The sequence below is a fragment of the Chelonia mydas genome, chromosome 1 (assembly GCF_015237465.2).
Source record: "Chelonia mydas isolate rCheMyd1 chromosome 1, rCheMyd1.pri.v2, whole genome shotgun sequence".
In the NCBI taxonomy this organism is placed as follows: domain Eukaryota; kingdom Metazoa; phylum Chordata; order Testudines; family Cheloniidae; genus Chelonia; species Chelonia mydas.
Window position 1 is genome coordinate 62,265,805 of NC_057849.1, and position 19,074 is coordinate 62,284,878.

Here is a 19,074-nt window from a genome sequence, read left to right on the forward strand (position 1 = left end):
CTGTACCTGCAAATTGGTTGAAATGGTAATTAAAAACAGAATGACAGAATACCTAGAAGATCATGATATGACAGCGTCTAACCAGAATGGTTTTGCAAAGGAAAATCATGTCTCCCTAATTCTCAGAATTTTTTCAACGTCTCACTAAATTAGTGGATAAAGGAGAACTGGTTGATGTCTATTTAGACTTCCAAAAGGCCTTTGGAAAAAGTACCATGTGAGAGTCTACTAAAGAAACTAATAATTGGGTGAGATGCAAAGTACCGTCATAGATCAAAAATTTGCTATGAGAGAGAAGGCAAATAATAGGATTAAATGGTCTATGTTCATCATGGCACAAGGTAAACAGCAGGGTTCCGTAGGGTTCTATACTGGATTTCATGCTGTTTAATATATTAATGATCTAGAAAAGGGGCTGGTGCGTAGTGAGATGAGGAAATTTGCAGATGACATGATGTTATGTAGATTAGTAAAGGCGAGAGAGGATTGTGAGGAGTTTGAGAGACCTAACCAAACTAAGTGAATGGGCAATGCGATGTTATATAAAGTTCAAAGTTGATAAATGCACACAGTTGGTAATACACATTGGAGGAAAAAACTGAACTACTTCTACACCTTACAAAGTTTTAAATTAACTGTATCAACTCAGGAAAGAGACTTGGGTGTCATGATAGCTCAATAAAGAGCTCTGCTCAGTGTGTAGGTGTGGTCACAATAGCAATCAGATATATAAGGAATAGGTTGGAGAATAATAATGCCATTATGTAAACCAGTGGTGTGGCCTCATCTAGTACTGTCACCCCATCTGAAAAAGAATATTGCACAATTAGAGGGAGTTCAGAGAAGGTGATAAGAATGATCTAGTGGTCCATAGATGCTCTAATGGCTACTTCTGGCCTTAAATTCTATAACTCTATGAATTATTAGGGCTTAGAAAAATTCTCATATGAAGAGATATTGAAAAGATTGGAATTTGTTTACCTTAGAAAGGAGATGAATAAGAGGGAACATCATAAAGGTATTCTAATAGTGAAAAATACAGAAAATATAGATTGGAAATTTCTGTTCCTTGTTTAGTAACACAAGAACAAGAGTTCATTCTATTAAATTTTAAAAATGGCAAATAAAAAGCTGATAAAGGGAAATGCTTTTTAGTGTGGCACATAATTTTGTCGTGGAACTTATTGTCACAGGAAGTCATTGAGTCCTAGAATTTAGCAAGATTCAGAAGGGGATTGGACATTTATATTGATATCAAGAATACACATAATTAGAATTTAATGATAACAAAAATGTGGGATGGCTATTAAACCTCACGTTCAAGGACAAAGGTAATCAGGATGAGACCTACTGTGGAGGGCAGATAATCCCACATGTGCCTACTGCTTAACCCTTCCTCTGAAACATCTGGTACTGCCTTTGTCAGAGACAGGATCCAGGTTTAGATGGACCTCTGGGCTGATCCATTTTGGCAATGCCTATATTCCTAAAAAAAACAGAACCAAATTCCAGAAAATTGCAACTTGCTTCTTTACCAGCTTTAGCACAGAAGTGGCTAGGGTTAGAAATTTGGCAGAGAAATAGACTTGACTAAGAAAAAAATATATTTTCTGTGCTCCAGTGAAAATTGGTTTGGACTTGATCAAATTGTGAGCCTTTGAAAACTGTACTCATTACATGCAAAGTAAGACTGGTCTACTTGTGGTCTCCTTAGTTTTACACTTTACCATTGTGCATGACTGCTTGATTAAGCTCAGCCACCCTTCCTTGCCTCCCAATGCCTGGCTATTCAGCTCAAGCTCCCTGCCTCTCCTTTATCCTTTTCATAGACTCAGAAGGCAGTGGGGTGAAAGCCCAGTGGGCTGGATTTGCTGCAGGTTTTCCTAGATGATTGTCAAGGGCTCCTTGGCACCCAATCATAGCCTGTCTGTGTGTTGGGCTGCACCTTTGGTGACTTCTCTGGCGCTAAGGATATCTTGACTGGGACAGAAGAAGCAGCCTCCTTCCCCCATATTTAGTCTCTTCTGGGGAAGGAGCCAAAGGGCAATTCAAGGTCTTCTGATATCACAAGGTTTTCCCTCTGACCCCATCCACACACTGTAGGCAGGGCTCAGGGTAAGCCATCATCCTTTTCTATTGAATGTTCCATTGGTATGTTATCGCTAAATGTATGTTGTTGTTATCCTGACTAACCATTGCATTTTCTTTTCTGTTTTTGCCAAGGCAGTTTGGGTTTCTACGTGATCTAGTATGTTATGTTGCTCCTTTGGGAGTGGATGTTATCTTGTTGGGGGTAAATTTCTTTGCCAGCCTGCATAAAGATGGTAGCTATGAAGGAAAATGAATCTTCCAGAATGATGGGATTCACTCTAGCTGGAACAGAGAGACTTGCCAGGAGAGACTGCCTAGAGTCTTTCAGTGGTGTCTTTCACCCTCTCTGTGGGGGCAGAGTTGGTACAAGCTGCAAATCCAAGCATTAGTGGGCTGGATTGTATCTTTGGCTGGGTAACCATTTTGATTTTGACATCTGCCAGTTAGGAAGAACAAGCAGCGACAGCCATCCTGTGCTGCAAAGACTGTATTTTAGGTGTTTTTGAGGATTCTCGGGCTCAGGCTTGACTACCTACTTTATAAGCAATGCATGCACACTTTGTAAGGTGTCCTCCTGCTTCTCAAATAATATAATATAATATCATGCACTTTCTTTCCCCCAGCCTAGATATACAAGCGTAGCAACTTGTAATACTGTGTACTATTCTGTATGTGCCTGATGGTCTTTTAGTGTATAACTTACACAGAATATACTGCAAACTCTTCTTATACAACATCTTACAGACTCAAAATAAAAATATAGTGACAGATCCTCAGCTGGTGTTAATCAGCTTACCTCCATTGAAGCCAATAGAGCTACACTGAATAATAGTGAACGTTTTGTGGCATATATATGCAATCTAACTTTCAACTAGTTTGCCTCAACCCCTAAATTTCACCTTAAAAAAAAGCTATACTATTGGCCATAAAGTAAATGTATAGTACTTCTATGATGATAATAGATAAGAGAATATAACCGTATAAAAAGTGTAAGTCAATATAGATATACTGGGTATACAATGTACTGGATATACAATGAAAATAGTGTAAGTACACAAAAAATAATGTAAGTTAGATGCACTTGTTCAGTATAAGTTGCTAAAGAAAGTGTCGAAAAAATGTGATCACCTAATTATGGACTGAATTATAATGCATAGGTACAAGGAGGAGAGGCGAGGTTGTATATACAATCATAACTTCATAATTTCCTGAATTATTGAGTACTTAACTGTGTAATTTAAACATGGTTAATATATAGAGTATATGTATAGAGAGGATCAATGATGTATAGAAGTTAAATTTTAGTATAAAAATAATTTCTGGAAAAACAAGAGAGGTAGTGTCATGAGAGACTATCTAGGAGCATACTTTCCTTGATGACTTTTCAGCATTTATTTGAAACACATTGCCTCTGATTGATTTTAGAAATACTCAATGTATTGACTTTTGTTATTTTACAAAATGTATTTTAATTGATAGAACTTTAATCTGCATGCTAACAGAATGATTTGGAACGAGTAAGCAAAGAAACATTTCTCCAGCTCCTGGGTACTAAATATGTCAGTAAGGAATTCTGCCTATGGTGTTATTATCCCTAAAAAGGGATATTATGAAATTTTGTAGGAATTTAATAACCATTATTTCTGGATGTTAAAACTCCAGGGTAAATACTACAACCAGGAGAACATAAGTGCACTGGAGTACATTAAATCCATGGGGGAATGCCCTAGAGACTTTAGAATTTTCTTGTATGCTGTACAACATTTATGTTCTGTTCTACATGACAGTTTGTTTTGCAGATGTTGCTGTACATTCTTAAATCTTGTTTCTATTTCTGGCACTGCTTTTAAGTCTGACCCAAGTTTTTTCTTGAGGCCATCCTAAAAATAGAACTGGCTACTCATATTATTGTGAAATACACCAGAGGCATTCACAGTCACGCTGCATGACAGCTGACTTTGCCATGCTTTTAATGCATGATTAGCGAAATTGAAGAGTTCAGTTTTACAGCAAGATTTCCTACCTACTTAAAACATTATCATATATGGCTGTTGTAACCCTCTTATTAAAGAGTAGTCATGATAAAAAAGCACAAGGGACAAGTTCATAAAACAGGTTAAAGAACGTAGTTAATGCCTTTCAAGGATGGTCTGCATCTTACAATTTTTAGGATAGGTTTATTTATTAAAACAATTTTACATTTGTGGTTATGTTTTTTAAAAGCAAATACTTTTTCAGCAATTATTTAAATAGCAATCTCTTGGTAGTGCAGTTTTTCTGATTTGCTGCATGAGCCCTCTCTTCTTGAACTATGTGTTATAATGAAGCTTTTTTTAATTTCCCAAAGTCTCTCATAGAAAGTTTCACACTGTTAAGAACATAAGAATGGCCATACTGGGTCAGACCAAAGGTCCACATAGCCCAATATCCTGTCTTCCAACAGTGGCCAATGCCATGTGCTTCAGAGGTAATCATCAAGTGATCCATCCTCTGTCACCCATTCTCAGCTTCTGGCAAACAGAGGCTAAAGATGCCATTCCTGCCCATCCTGGCTAATAGCCATTGGTGGACCTATTCTCCATGAATTTATCGAGTTCTTTTTTGAACCCTGTTGTAGTGTTGGCCTTCATAACATCCTCTGGCAAAGAATTCCTTAGGTTGACAGTGCGTTGTGTGAAGAAATATTTACTTTTGTTTGTTTTAAACCTGCTGCCTGTTAATTTCATTTGGTGTCTCCTAGTTCTTGTGTTATGAGAAGGAGTAAATAACACTTCCTTATTTACTTTCTCCATACCAGTCATGATTTTATAGACCTCAATCATATCCCCGCTTAGTGGTCTCTTTTCAAAGCTGAAAAGTCCCAGTCTTTTTAACCTGTCCTCATATGGAAGCTGTTCCATCTCCCTAATAATTTTTGTTGCCCTTTCCTCTACCTTTTCCAATTCCAATATATCTTTTTTGAGATGGGGTGACCACATCTGCACACATTATTCAAGATATGGGCGTACCGTGGATTTATTGAGAGGCAATATGATATTTTCTGTCTTCTTATCTATCCCTTTCTTAATGATTCCCAACATTCTGTTATTCTCTGTGGGGAATTTATTTTTCATAATCTGTGTGTATGTGTTATCTATGGAATGCATATTGAATTTGAAAAAAATATTTTTCCAGCATAGATGTGTTTATATGGTGACACCAGATGGAATAAACAATATGTTATCGTTTATACGTCCATAAATAATCTGTTGTTTAAAAGCACTTACTTGAATTGTCTGTTCCCTTTGGTTGTGTAATACAAATGTGTACGTTGTTTTAAACAGTTCGTGCTTAGGGCCCAGTATTGTTCCCATTGAAATCAATGACGGAAATCTGATTGACTTCAGTGGAAGCAGGATCAAGCCTTTAGTGGTTTTCCTGGATAGCAGGTCAAAATATTCAGTTTAAAATGTTGAAGTTTTTTATTCTGCACTGAAAATCTTACTGAACAACATGGAGTAGTTTTGTATGCTGCATTGTAGTGTACCCTGTCCACCCTGATACTTTAAACAGGTGCTTTTCATACAAGAAATGTGATTAACTTTAAAGTTGAATTAAAATGCTTTTAAAGTGAATAGGTACCAAATGCTATTTTTAGGGCAAGAGATGATTAGCCGAATATCTAGGTAAGATGAAATGATAAATAATTTGTATCTATTTTTAATTGATTGCATTTATTTAGATTTATAAAACAGACGCTCATCTTATTCTCTGGGTGTGCATATAGAATTAATTTTTCATAACAATATAAAAATGGTTGGATCATCCCACAAGCCAGTAAATGCACATAAAATATAATAAATAAAAAATGAAAGTCAGACATAGAAAATCACTTTGTATATTACTTATCTTTCAAGATCTGGTTTCTTTGTTTCTTCTGCAAGGCTTGGGTACATCACTAGCATCTGAAATTGTCTGAGATCCTCTGATGCTTTATGCCCTGATTCTGCAAAGACTTTCACATAGCAATTATCTCAGAGGACAGCAGATAGCTGTATTCTGTGCCTCTTACTGGTCTTGCATAGAATAAAAGTGGTCCTACGTATTAGTTCCTGCTTCTTATTGACTGCACAGCCTAGTTTAGTTAATTAGTACCCATTACGCCTCTGGTGTTTCGGGCAGCGATGGAGCTCCTCCACTCATGTCCTTTTCTGGCAAGTCTTTCAATGGTTCCCCTGCTGCGCCCCAAATTTTTCAGCTCAGCTTCACCAAGTTGTTTTCGGGCGGCCTCGTTTTCGCTTGCCTTCAGGTGTCCATCTTATTGCTATTCTGTTGATGGAATCAGTTTCCATCTGAAAAACATGGCCAATCCATCTCCAACGCCTCCTGGTAATGATGGTGCTCATATCTTCTTGGCGGCACTGTGTGAATAAGTCTTGGTTTGAGATTGTTCTGGGACAAAAGATAGGGAAGGCAGATTGAATGGAATGAAGATAGTGTGTACAGCCTAATATCTTTCTAAGTCAAGGGAGATGTGGTAACCCTTAAATTTTTCCAGCGCTCTTATGATTTACTGCTTCCCATCCTGGTTTTTTTGAATGTTTGATTCCTTGTTCTCTTTGAGGACCCACTCTGAATTCATGGTTCAGCTTAACCAGATGGCTCAGACCACACCCTTCCTTAAAAACTCTGCACTCTACAAGAATCGTCTGCCTCCATGGATGGAGACAGTGAAACCTATGTGAAAAAAGTTATGCCAGTTGGATATGTGACAGTCTTTCCACAATTCTGGGAGCTTGTATAAGGACAACATGAAATCTTTGGTTTGTTCAGTGCCAGACTCCCAAGGGCTTAGGGCCCTGGGAGGAATCCTTGCTTCATTGAAGTTAATGGCTGAATTCTCATTGACTTCCTTGGAGCTCAAATTTCACCCACTGCCTTGGAAGGTCCTCTCTGATTAGAAGGAAAAGGTGAAAGAACTTTTTTCATCACTGCCTAATTTCTGTGTTCCTTCATTGCCTCTTCTAAACAGTCTGCCGCAGTGGCAAGTCACAGAGGAAACATATGCTGTACCTAATGGCTAATTATTTTGTATGACTCAGTGCCAGTAGCTTTCCCAACACTTAGGATCCTAGGGGAGTTCTTCAGTGGCATGTCTGAGATAAAGAATAGGCTAACTTTTATATTGCTTTTGCCTTGGAAGCTAATTGGGAGTATGCTGAGGTGAGAATTGGATGTGTTGTGGAAGGCACAAAATCTTCTGTGACAGTTTCTGTCTACGAGAGAGATTGACTGGTATAGTCGGTGGTGGTATAACCATTCATAGAAACCATTTGCCTTTGAACGTATTTTTGTTTTTTGTTTTAAATTTTATCAAACGTTTTGGGCACATTTTTTGTTTGCAAGTCCATTGCTATCTCTAGTAATGTACTGTAAACAGACTTAGGATTGTTTGATAAAAGGCTGCTGCAAAACATATAGGAAGTATGAAAATAAGACACAGAAGAATCTTGTTAATTTTTATTTTTGATTGGGAAATCTATTCCAAATTGCCAAATTTTGCATATCAGAGAGTAAGCAGAAACACACAAAGCAAAAACTATATCAACTGTATCAATTTATGCTTTGAGCAGTATACTGGAATGTAAATTAACAGGATAAGTAGTATTTTTCTGGTATACTTCCATCCCTGACTTCAGCAACTCTAATGTAGAGCCAGTGGATCTGCTTTGAGTCTGTTAGCTTTCAGTCTGTCTTTGGAGGCTGCATAATATAGAAGACTGAAGTACTAAGATTTGACTAGAATTTTTAACTTTGCGTAGCTACTTATCTGTATTACAGTAGATTAAAATGTATAGAAGAATTTGATTAAAAAAAACCCTAGCAAATTAGACCTTATTTGTCACTACAACTTAAGCTACTTGATCTGGTGCAAACATTACTATTTAATAAATATAATTTTATATGAAAGCAATGAGATATAGGCTAGATAAGTCCTATTTCTCTAATAACAGTAGTAATTCATTTATTATTCATGTTACAGTAGTCAAGACTGGGGCCACATTGTGCAACTGTGACATGAATTTAACAAACAAATGAACGGAATGAGGCAGGGAGAATGAGGATAGGTAGGGAACATATGTGGTTACAGAGACTATGTGCACAATTAGTTGCTTTTGAGTTATTCAACTTTGGATTTATTTATTTATGTATTCAGTTTTAAAGTCTAAATAAACAAGGAGTACGATGTCAGTAATCCCTACTGGCCACCAACCTCATTTAATAGTATTTGTTTAAAGCTGCATAATTCAGACTAGAGTTAATTTATATATATATATTTTTCTTACAGTGTCAGACAATTTGGCCCAATCTGTAGTCCAGCATCTAAGATGGATAATGCAAAAAGATCTTTTGGGGCAAGATGTCTTTCTTATAGGCCCCCCTGGACCCCTTCGACGCTCTATTGCCATGCAGTATCTGGTACGTTTTAAAACTTTGTTTATATTAATGAGAATGGAAGTAGTTAAGATTATTTAGTTGTTATTGTGTGTCTGTGTGTGTGGGTGCACGTGTGCATGTGTGTCTATATGTGTGTAGGTCAGTGTATGTATTCTATTACTTGTTGAATTGTAAAAGGTAGTATTAGAAAAGCTTATATGACTTGTTATTTAGTTGCCAAAGAACTTATTCCATGCACATGCTTTTCAAAGTTTGATTTTTATTTTACAATGAATAAAAAGTACAAACATTTAAGTGAATATTTTTTTTGCTTAATCAATTAAATGTTACTAAGAAAACACAGTTGAAAAAGTGTTACCATATGCAATCACAAATGGAAAGATAGCCTATTCTTTGTATTTCATACCTTTCGGAATCAAGATCTCTGCATACTGTAAAAGACAGTGAGCCACATTGCTTCCTCCATGGAAAAACTGAGGGAAGGGGTTGAGGGAAGGAATACTCTGAGGTTTTCCTTGCAGATTTTCCTCATAATGTTTAGGCAGAGATATGCATTTGTTTTTATCCTCTGTCCCCTGGGGAAAGGGGAGGGAGTGTGGCACCCACACCCTGGATCTAAAGTATCTGCTGGAGGTCTTGTGACTGCACCATGTGTGAGGTTTCCTGCCCACCCCACTATGATCCATGGGTGTGTGGCTTCATCCATTAGCTTTGAAATCTACCACAATGTGCCCTTTTCTGCTTCCTCAAGTTGTATAAAGAAAGCATTTTCCTTGCCATATGTTTTTCTTTTGTTTTGTTTTTTTACATTAGGAATGCAAATTGCATCTGTCCTGGGAGATAGTATGGACCATGAGAGAACTGGTATCATTATAACTTACTAGATGTCAAGGAAATGAAATGTAATTAAATGGTAGTTATTCATAAGAACGGCCATACTGGGTCAGACCAAAGGTCCATCTAGCCCAATATCCTGTCTTCTGACTGGATAAGATTGCGTAAAAATTTTTTATGTTTGTGTGATGGGTTGCCCCCATTTGAGATGCCACCTGATGTGCTGAGATACCACTGAACTTGCCTGTTCTGCCAGCCAGTGCACCCTTTTTACCTGTCTTGCTGAGCCAGGCTATTCAGCCTCCTCCAGCATGCACACAGGCAGGGCCACACCCAACTGCAGAACAACAGAGACACTGAGATCAGCTCTGGGGACCCAGCTTAAAGGACTTGCCCCAGCGCTCAGGTGTCCACTTCCCTTGGAGTGCAGATCTAATGGTTATTATGAAATCTGTCTCCTCCCTCAATGTGGAGGAAGGTATGCACAGCCTCTTCTCTCCCCCCCCCCCTTTCACCCTCAGTTATGAATTACACAAACTGGGTTGTATTATAAACAAGAAATAAGTTTATTAACTATAAAAGGCAGATTTTAAGTGGTTAAAGGGGTAGCAAACAGAACAAAGCAGATTACTAAGCAAATAAAACACAACACACAAACTAAGCTTGTTTCACTAAAGAAATTGGTTCCAAATAGTAATTTCTCACCCTAGATATTGTTACAGAAAGTCTTGAAAGGCAGCTACACTGGCCGGCAGCTTGAGACTTCAGGTATTTCCACTCACAGACTGGTCGCCCTCCCAGCCTGGGTTCAACCCTTCTCCCCTCAGTTCCGTTCTTGCTTCTAGGTGTTTTTCAGTATCTCTTTGGGTGGAGAGGCAAAGGAGAACCACGATGATGTCACTCCCCTGCTTTTTATAGCTTTTGTGTATGGCGGAAACCTTTTGTCTCCCAGGGGAAGAACACTGGCATTTCCAGGGGTGGGTCCAGTACCAGGTGACTCAGACCAATGTCTCTGCAGGGCTGTGGCAGCCATTACTCGTAGGCTGTCTGGGGTGTCCACAGGAAGACTAAGCTCTTTCACAGCCCATTGTCTTTGCTAATGGGCCATTAGCCCTGTCTGGCTTTTCCATTATTGTACCTGAAGGGCTAGTTGGGAGTGACACCTAAAGTAACACATTTGAAATACAGATACATAGTCAGTATTCCTAACTTCAGATACAGAAGTGATGTTGGCATACAAATTGGATAATCACATTCAGTAAATCATAACCTTTCCAATGATATCGTACAAAAGCCATCTTGCATAAAGTATATCTCAGTTATGTCATATTCATATCATAAACATATTTTCATAAAGAATATGGAGTGAAATATCACAGTTTGTTTTGCTTACAAATGTTCAAATGAACTGTTTGGGAAGAAAGTTCTGGTAAAGAGGCAAAACGCTTTCAGCTAAGAGCTGAGAGCATTCTTGGTGTGTATCTCCGAGTCCCCACTGAGGCCTACAGAAGAACAGGAGACCCACCTGATATTCCTGCTATTTCTAAGGTTAAAAAAAGCAAAGTAGGATACAAACATAAGGGGGGAAATTCAAACGTATTCCATAGAACAGCAAAATGGCACAAACCCATTTTTTTGTCTTATAAAGGGAATCTATTAATTTCCGGATTTAAAACTTTAGTTATTAATATAAATAATAAATACCATAGTACTCAGGAGCCCAGTCATGGACTTGGACCCCATTGTGCTGGGCGCTGTATAAACACAAACACAGTCCTTGCTCCAAAAAGCTTACAAAAAATAACAGCATGATTCAGTAGGCAAAAAATGTAGTTCTTCAGCATACTCACAAGAATGTTTAAACTCAGTGGTTATTTTTCTGAGACCAATATTAACATCACTGAACAGAAGAAGGGTGGGAACTTATAATACTCCTGAACTTAATAGGAAACTTGTGAATTTTTGCTTATGACTCATTGCTTTTCAGTGGCCACTACTAGAAAGTCATCTTGGAGATAAAGCATTTTACAGGGCTTAGCTGTTCGGTTTAGAGAATTTATAGGTGGTTGTTATGATTTTTAGAACAGGTTTGGGGAGTATAAAAATTTTATTGAGCAAAAATTCAAACTGTTATGTGTGAGGAAGAAAACACTGTAAACATCTTAAAGCTAAGAGAGATTAAATTTTTGTTCAGAGCTACTTTAAATGACTGTGCTGCAGCCTAGGGCTGTGTAAAAATTTCTCACTACTGCCCACAGGAGCTGACCAAACGAGAGGTTGAGTATATTGCACTATCAAGGGACACCACAGAAACGGATCTGAAACAACGCAGAGAGATCCGAGCTGGGACTGCTTTTTATATTGATCAGGCAAGTTGCTATCACATCCCAAACTTCTTACTGTTTACAGCTAGTCCAAAGGAAATTGCAGTCTGAAAAATCAAAAAGAAATACATTTAAAGCTGTAAATTGGAATTCCAGAAATATTGATTTAAGGTGCTTTTTTCTGTAGACCGAAAGGCTTATGTAGTCCACTTGATTTTGCTGCTTCTGAAAATGCTTAGGCACTGTGGCCTTGTCTACGCTACCGCAGTAAGTTGACCCAAGATATACTACTCCAATTATGTGAATAATATAACTGAAGTTGATGTAGCTTGGGTCGATTTACAGCGGTGTCTACACTGTGCTGGGTCAATGAGAGATGCTCTCCCACCAACTTATGTTACTCTTCTTGGGGAGATGACCGGAGTTGACCGGAGAGCGCTCCGTGATTGATTTAGCGGGTCTTCACTAGCTGCACACTGCTGCATCGATTGCCGCAATGCCGATCTACTGGTAAGTGTAGACATGGCTTGAGACCCTAAATTAGCAAAGTACTTAAGCACTGAAGTTAGTGGCACTGCTAATATGCTTAAAAGTTACACACATGCTTAAGGACCACATTTCAGGCCTTAAAGAGAAATGAGGTGAACTTATTGGTACGTGGCTACATGCATTTTAAATAGAACTGTGTTCATTAAGAGCATTAATTTAGATACTGATGTTCTACCTACAATAATGAAACTTTCATAACCTAAACTTTAATTGATGGTAAGTAAATGTATGTGCCGTGTTACTATGTATAAAACCATAACAGATCTAATGACCTTTTAGTAATAAAAGGGAATATTATACTCCTCGCACAGGTGCATTAAATCTTAATTTATATTTATAAAGTGCTTTTGAGTTTCTCAGATGTAAGGTGCTATATAAATGCAAAACATTATAGAAGCCAGATACTAGTTTTCTATAGTTTGTGTGATCCACAGAGTATGGGTTGTTTCAAAATAGAGGAGGCTCTGTGTAGGCTATCTTGAAATATACCCCAAAAGGATGATATAAAATAATGTATACAATAGACTTTGGATTTGAATTACTTTCATTGGCATAGCTGAGCCGGAGTTGAGAGGCACCCCTGCGGGTAAGATTATAATAGACTCCATTGGCAATACCAGGAGGGATGAGCTAGCGTGTCGATGAGAAGCACAGTCAGGAAAGTAACAAGTACTTCCCTCTAAATGGACAACCAACCTAATTCTCAATTACTGAGGGACAATCTCCACTCTTTGATATATTTCACTTTCCACAATCAAATCTCTGTGCAACTTTTCATGAGTGAGATACCTGAGTATCCAGATTCTAATATCTAAACCGTATTGTTAAATATATTCATCTAAATATGTGTTATTGCTGATTATGTATTCTATGTATCATATGACGTTTAAAAACTAACACAATGCTCATCTGTGACTGCTCTGGAGATCATTCTCAACTCTGCTGCACCTCAGCCAGGTACACAGGAAACAGCCCGCCCCTGCTAAAGCCCTGGGAATTTTTGATTTCCCATTTCCTGTTTGATCAGCATTGGGAGCATGCCAGCTTGAGCAGAGCTGATCATGGAGATTACCTGCCCCAAATGCGCTCCAGCCTGGTCTGCACAGGATGTGGTGGATTTCATTGCTGGGTGGGGAGAAGAGTTTGTGTAGGCAGAACTCTGATGCAGCAGAAGAAACGCTGACATCACTTGTGGAATGGGAGAGAAGGGCTACATGAAGGACACACAGCAGTGCGGTGTGAAAATAAAAAAACTTCGCCAAGCGTACCAGAAGGCAAGGGAGGCAAACAGTTGTTCTGGTGCTGAACCCCACACATGCCCGTTCTACAATGAGCTGCATGTGATTCTCAGGGGTGACCCTACCAGCACCCCCACAAGCAACGTGGATACCTCACGGGTGTGTGAGTCTAGGGACAACAAGGAGGACAATATGGTGGATGAGGAGGAGGCGGCGAATGGGAGACAGGTGAGCGGTGGATCCATTCTCCCCGAGAACCAGGAAACATTTTTAACCCTGGAGCCCTGTGGGTCGCAGGACATCACGGTGGCTGACTGTGATGCTGGGGAAGATACCTCTGGTGAGTATACAGTTACAATCAAAGTTCAGTTAAACTTTAGCGGACACACCCATTTGGTGGTATGGCATGTTTACTGTGAAGAAAAAGCGAGGTGCTGTGGCTCTCTGCTTACAAGAGGCCGCTCCAGCTACGCAGATGGTGTCCCCCAGAAAAGACTGTGTATGTGGATTGGGCTAGCCCAGGAATCCTCAATGGATATCTCTAGGAAACTTTCATGGAGGTACTCTGCAATCCTTTGCAGAAGGTTTCTGGGCAGGGCAGTCTTATTTCTTCCGCCATGGTATGACACTTTTCCACGCAACTCCTGAATTAATTCTGCTGGCATCATTGCGGTACACAGCATAGCAGCATAAGGACTGGGTCTATACCCAGACGCTTGCAGCATCTCCTTCCTTTCTGCCTCTGTTACCCTCAGGAGACTGATATCACATAGGGTTGCCTGGGGAAATGGGGGAAGTTCTCATTAAAAGTGCTCTTACAAGAAAAAAAAGGGCATGCAGACCCCCCTCCCCACACACACATTCAGGATCGCAAAACACACAGCTGCTAATGTGCCTTTACTGTGCTCGGCATGGATCAGCAAGTAGTTTAAAGTGGCTGATAGGGGACTGGGGCCCCACATGAGAGATTCTGCAATTTGGGAGTGAAAATGTTCCCCCCCGCCCCCGCCCACTGTAAACAGCTTCCCATGGTGCTATGGGGAAATGCTATTGTTCTTCTAGCTACCTCTGCTTCCGAGATTAGCCTTCCATAAACTTCATAAAAAGTGTGGTCACCCATGACCCAGGGGGGCCTACTCACTATGGCTGGCACAGCAAAACGGCACAGTGAACGGTTACGGATTCTGATTATGTTGTGGCTTGCACCTAGTATAATAAGGATTTGTTTTTTTTATGAGAAAGGCCTTGCTATGGAAACATTTTATTCATGTACAATGGCTCCTTTATTTTTTCCTATGACTGACAGAGGGAAAAGTGTCCTTCGGTGTGTCATCAACACCTGAAAACAGACTTTTGATGATTAGAAGGAGGAGAAAGAGAACGTGGGAGGACATGTTCACTGAGCGAATGAACGCCTCTGGGACAGCTGTGACAGAGCTGAGAGCGTGGAGGATTTCACTTTCCGAGAAGTTAGACATGGACATGGAGAGCAGGAAAACTTCCAGTGAGCAAGAGTGGGCGGCGCAGGATGTGGTGCTTCGGATTATGAGGAACCAAGCAGACATGCTGAGGCATCTGGTTGAACTGCAGGAACAGTAGCAGGAGGGTAGAGTCCCTCTGCAGACTCTGGTGGACAGCCAGCATGGCGCAGAAACACCCTCCCCGAAGTGTTCCCTGGGGCGTGGACGAAAAGTCCATTATCCCTTTCACTTAATGCATGGGGAGGGTACAAGGAACAGAAGGTGCCAATTCACAGCCCTTTGATGGTCTGGAATGCAGTATTATGTTACACAGCTGAAAATGTTTCTCCCTTTTCACGTTTACAACCCCTTTTCCCCAAGGTTACCTTTATTTTCTGTTCTCCCTCTTTACTTATGTTTGTTAAATAAAGTAAATGGATTTGAGAAATAAATGTTCTTTATTGAGTAAAAGCAGTGGGCTTGGGTTGGGGGTTGGCTTTACAGGGACACAAGGCAGGTGAAGGTTTGGGAAAGCACAGTGCAGACAAGCAGCTCACATTACTGTGACTCATTATTGAAACGGCTTTTCAAAACTTTGCTGTGCTCTTCTTATTGCCTTGGTGTCTGGCTCAAAAATGGCTGCAATCTGTCTCAGCTGTCCCCTAAAAATTTCCTCCCCTTTTTTTCACAGATATTATGGAGCACCCAGCAGGCAGCTATAACCATGGGGATCTTCCCTTCACTAAAGTCCAGCCTTGTTAGTAGACTTCTCCAGTGCCCTTTCAAATGACCAAAGGCACATTCAACCACCATTCTGCACTTGCTGTGCCTATAGTTGAACCGCTCCTTGCTGCTGTCCAGCCAGTGTATGGCTTCATGAGCCATGGGAACAAGGGGTAGGCTGGGTCCCCCAGGATAACTATAGGCATCTCAATGTCATCAGTGTTCATTTTGTGGTCTGGAATAAAGTCCCGGATTGTAGCTTTTTGAACAGACCCAAGTTCCTAAAGATGCGCACGTCATGAACCTTTCCCGACCATCCTATATTGATGTCGGTGAAATGCCTCCTTTGATCCAACAGAGCTTGCAACACCATTAAAAAGTATCCCTTTCAGTTTATGTACTCTTTGTCAAGGTGGTCTGGTGCCAAGATGGGGATATGCTTGCCATCTATTGCCCCACTGCAATTAGGAAACCCAATCGCTGCAAAACCATCCACTATGTCCGGCACATTTCCCAGACTCACTACCCTTCATAGCAGAAGTCAATTAATGGCCCTGCACACTTGGAGCACAGCAGCTCCCACAGTTGATTTACCTACTCCAAATTGATTCCCCACTGACCGGTAACTGTCTGGCATTGCAGGCTTCCAAATAGCGATCGCCACTCACTTCTCCACTGTCAGAGCAGATCTCATTTTTGTGTTGCTGAACTGCAGGGCAGGGGAAAGCTCTGCACAAAGTTCCTGGAAGGTGGCTCTCTGCATCTGAAAGTTCTGCAGCCACTGCTCGTCATCCCATACCTGCAAAACGATGCGTTCTCACCAGTCAGTGCTTGTTCATGGGACCAGAAACGGCATTCAGCAGAGTACAGCTGCTCTGTGACTGCCAGCAGCAACTGTGAATTGTTTTTTTCAATGGCTTGCAGCCGGGCTGCTTGCAGGACATTGCTATGTTCCATGTGGCAGACCCTACTTCGGGTCTGGCAATACTGCAGGAGAAGGCGCGAGGTGTTGGAGATGCTCACAGCAAGAGTGCACAACTGAGCAGGCTCCATGCTTCTGGGGTTATGGCATATGCGCAACGGTTTTAAGGTGCGAAAACCACTGGGTTGTTTGCCATTGAGCACAGTGCATCATGAGATGCCGACGCAATGTTCCCATTTTCCCTTGTGACAACGTTTTGGTCCCATGAGGCATTGCACGAACTTCCCAAAACACACTGCGGCAAGTTGCACTTTGGGATAGCTACCCATGATGAACTGTTTTGTGCATCAATGCAGGTACTGCTAGTGAGGACGCACTCCATCGAGACAATGTGCATGGCCACATCATGCTCAATCAACTTAATTCATAGGCTCAAGGTCGAATTAGATAAAGTCGACTTAATTTTGTAGTGTAGATAAGCCCAGAGTTCTTACACCAGGTCCGTCACCCCGGTATCTGAGTGCCTCCTGCTTCTGACCCCCTGGAAAATGGAGAGCAGCTTTAAATTCTGAACATCAGGGAAGCCTGTAGCCTGAGTGCTGCTGGTGGAATAAAGCCCTATGTATTTCTCAGCTGCTGAAGATAAGTGAGGCTCTGTGTAGCACAGCTTGTGCCATGATGATGTCTCTGAACACTGACATTTTTTAACATTTAGTACTACAATCTTATACAGTACTGTAACTAAATAATACTGTACCGAAACTAACGCTGGCATGCTGTTACCAGAAATTATTTTAAAATAGTGAATCAGGATTAGGCTCCATGATCACTGAACTAGAAAATACGGTGCCTTGCATGGTGACAGGTTTCAGAGTGGTAGCCGTGTTAGTCTGTATCAGCAAAAAAAACTGAGGAGTACTTGTGGCCACCTTCATGAAGTGGGTTTTAGCCCACGAAAGCTTATGCCCAAATAAATTTGTTAGTCTCTAAGGTGCCACAAGTTCTCCTCGTTTTTTTTTTTTGAACTACAAAAGTTTGCCGAACTTCTGTCTGAGACTGTTAAGAAAATAATGTTCTTATTTATAGCTCTAATTTTAATATATCTATATATAGAGAGAGAGAATAAATACTGTAAACTGACATCTTAGTTGTTTTAGAAGCATTCATATTTGAATGTAGTCTTTTTACGTGGAGTATCTGAGTATGAGGTTCTAATCTTAAATGTGATTTTTTTTTTTAAATGTAGGTTTGAGAGATCTTAATGGATTAGAAATAGTAAACTTAACTGCATATTTTTATTATGAAGCAATGGGTTGAATCTTTTTGAAAATTATGGTGTCTGTGTCATTTGGGAATGGATCTTTTTGATGGGTGAAAAAGTATTTACTTTTGGACAGGTAAATTACTTCAAAAGCTGAGAAAACTAAGCTGTGGTGAAATAATGGAAAACCTCAAATTATATGTTATACTTAGTTTCTGTTTTAAATTGTGTAAAATAAAAATTTTATAATGGGTTAATGACCAGTTACTTGGCCTCTGTCAGGTAATGAGAGTCAAGTATTGTTTTCTTGTCTTTGCCCATGGCCATTAATTTCTCTATCCAGTCATTACATGACTGTTACAAGCCTCCAGAGATGCCGTTATTGCTGCTATGAAGACAATTAAGTAACCTCTTGACCTTCTGTAATTTATTACATGTGTTAATTATGTTGCATGTGAAGTAATTAGTCTGAATTTTCTTGTATTACTTAAACATTCAAATGGCCTCTTCTTCATATTTGGTTCTTTTTATAGACAGAGGAGCTGGTCTCCAGAGAATTTTTGTACCGCTTAAACTATATCTGTTTAGAACCTGTCAGGGCATACTGCCTTCTGAGTGCCCCCTCATGGTCAGGGGTGGCTTTGCAGCATCCTGCCTCAGTTTTTCCCTTCCAGGGGCTCCTTACCTAAATGCCACACACAGGAGTACCATCCAGTACCATCCCTCCTTGGAGGTATGTTTGATTAATAAAACAGTTCAAAATAAAGTTCTCAAATCCATTCATTTACCCTGTTATTAGGTAATGTTCAGGCCTTTTTTGCCTATCTTCTCCCTTTTCTGTAGTCTCATTCCCAAGTTCAGATTTTTCTGATGGAGCCTACTTGCTCCCAGCAGCCTTTGTACTCCCGTCTCGTCTCCCTTCGCATTTTCCCCCTCTCTGAAACTTTCTGCTGCTCTTTATGGGGCTGGGAATCAGCTGATCCCTGCTCAGGTACGTCTCCTTAGTACTAAGGTTGCCAGCCACAGGCCTCTTGCCCTTACAAAAACAATATAGTTAAATCAGTGTAACACCTTAGGCTATGTGTACACTACCATGGTAAGTCGACCTACGCTACGCAACTCCAGCTACGTGAATAACGTAGCTGGAGTCGATGTACCTTAGGTTGAGTTACTGCGGGGTCTACAACACGGGGGTTGACGGGAGAAACTCTCCCATCAACTTACCTTACTCTTC

The 19,074-nt window shown here is 40.2% G+C and overlaps 2 protein-coding genes across 4 annotated transcripts in view; both read left to right on the plus strand.

Moving 5' to 3' along the window:
* The window catches only part of VWA8 (von Willebrand factor A domain containing 8), a 283,177-nt gene that overhangs the window by 21,595 nt on the left and 242,508 nt on the right, over positions 1-19,074 (plus strand). For all 3 annotated transcript variants that reach the window (XM_037894686.2, XM_043533390.1, XM_007061314.4), the window contains exons 3-4: positions 8,420-8,550; positions 11,622-11,732. In XM_037894686.2, the coding sequence (XP_037750614.1) occupies positions 8,420-8,550; positions 11,622-11,732 (242 nt within the window). The remainder of the gene's footprint in view (positions 1-8,419; positions 8,551-11,621; positions 11,733-19,074) is intronic.
* Positions 11,749-15,314, plus strand: LOC119565781. Its single transcript, XM_037894696.2, has 2 exons — positions 11,749-13,814; positions 14,781-15,314. The coding sequence occupies exons 1-2, from the start codon at positions 13,433-13,435 to the stop codon at positions 15,071-15,073; spliced, it is 675 nt and encodes a 224-aa protein (XP_037750624.1). The 5' UTR covers positions 11,749-13,432; the 3' UTR covers positions 15,074-15,314.

Coding starts and splice junctions, on each gene's coding strand:
- LOC119565781 (XM_037894696.2), top strand. CDS start 13,433: ATGGGAGAGAAGGGCTACATGAAGGACACACAGCAGTGCGGTGTGAAA. Junction 13,815..14,780: donor TGCTGGGGAAGATACCTCTG/GTGAGTATACAG, acceptor TATGACTGACAG/AGGGAAAAGTGTCCTTCGGT.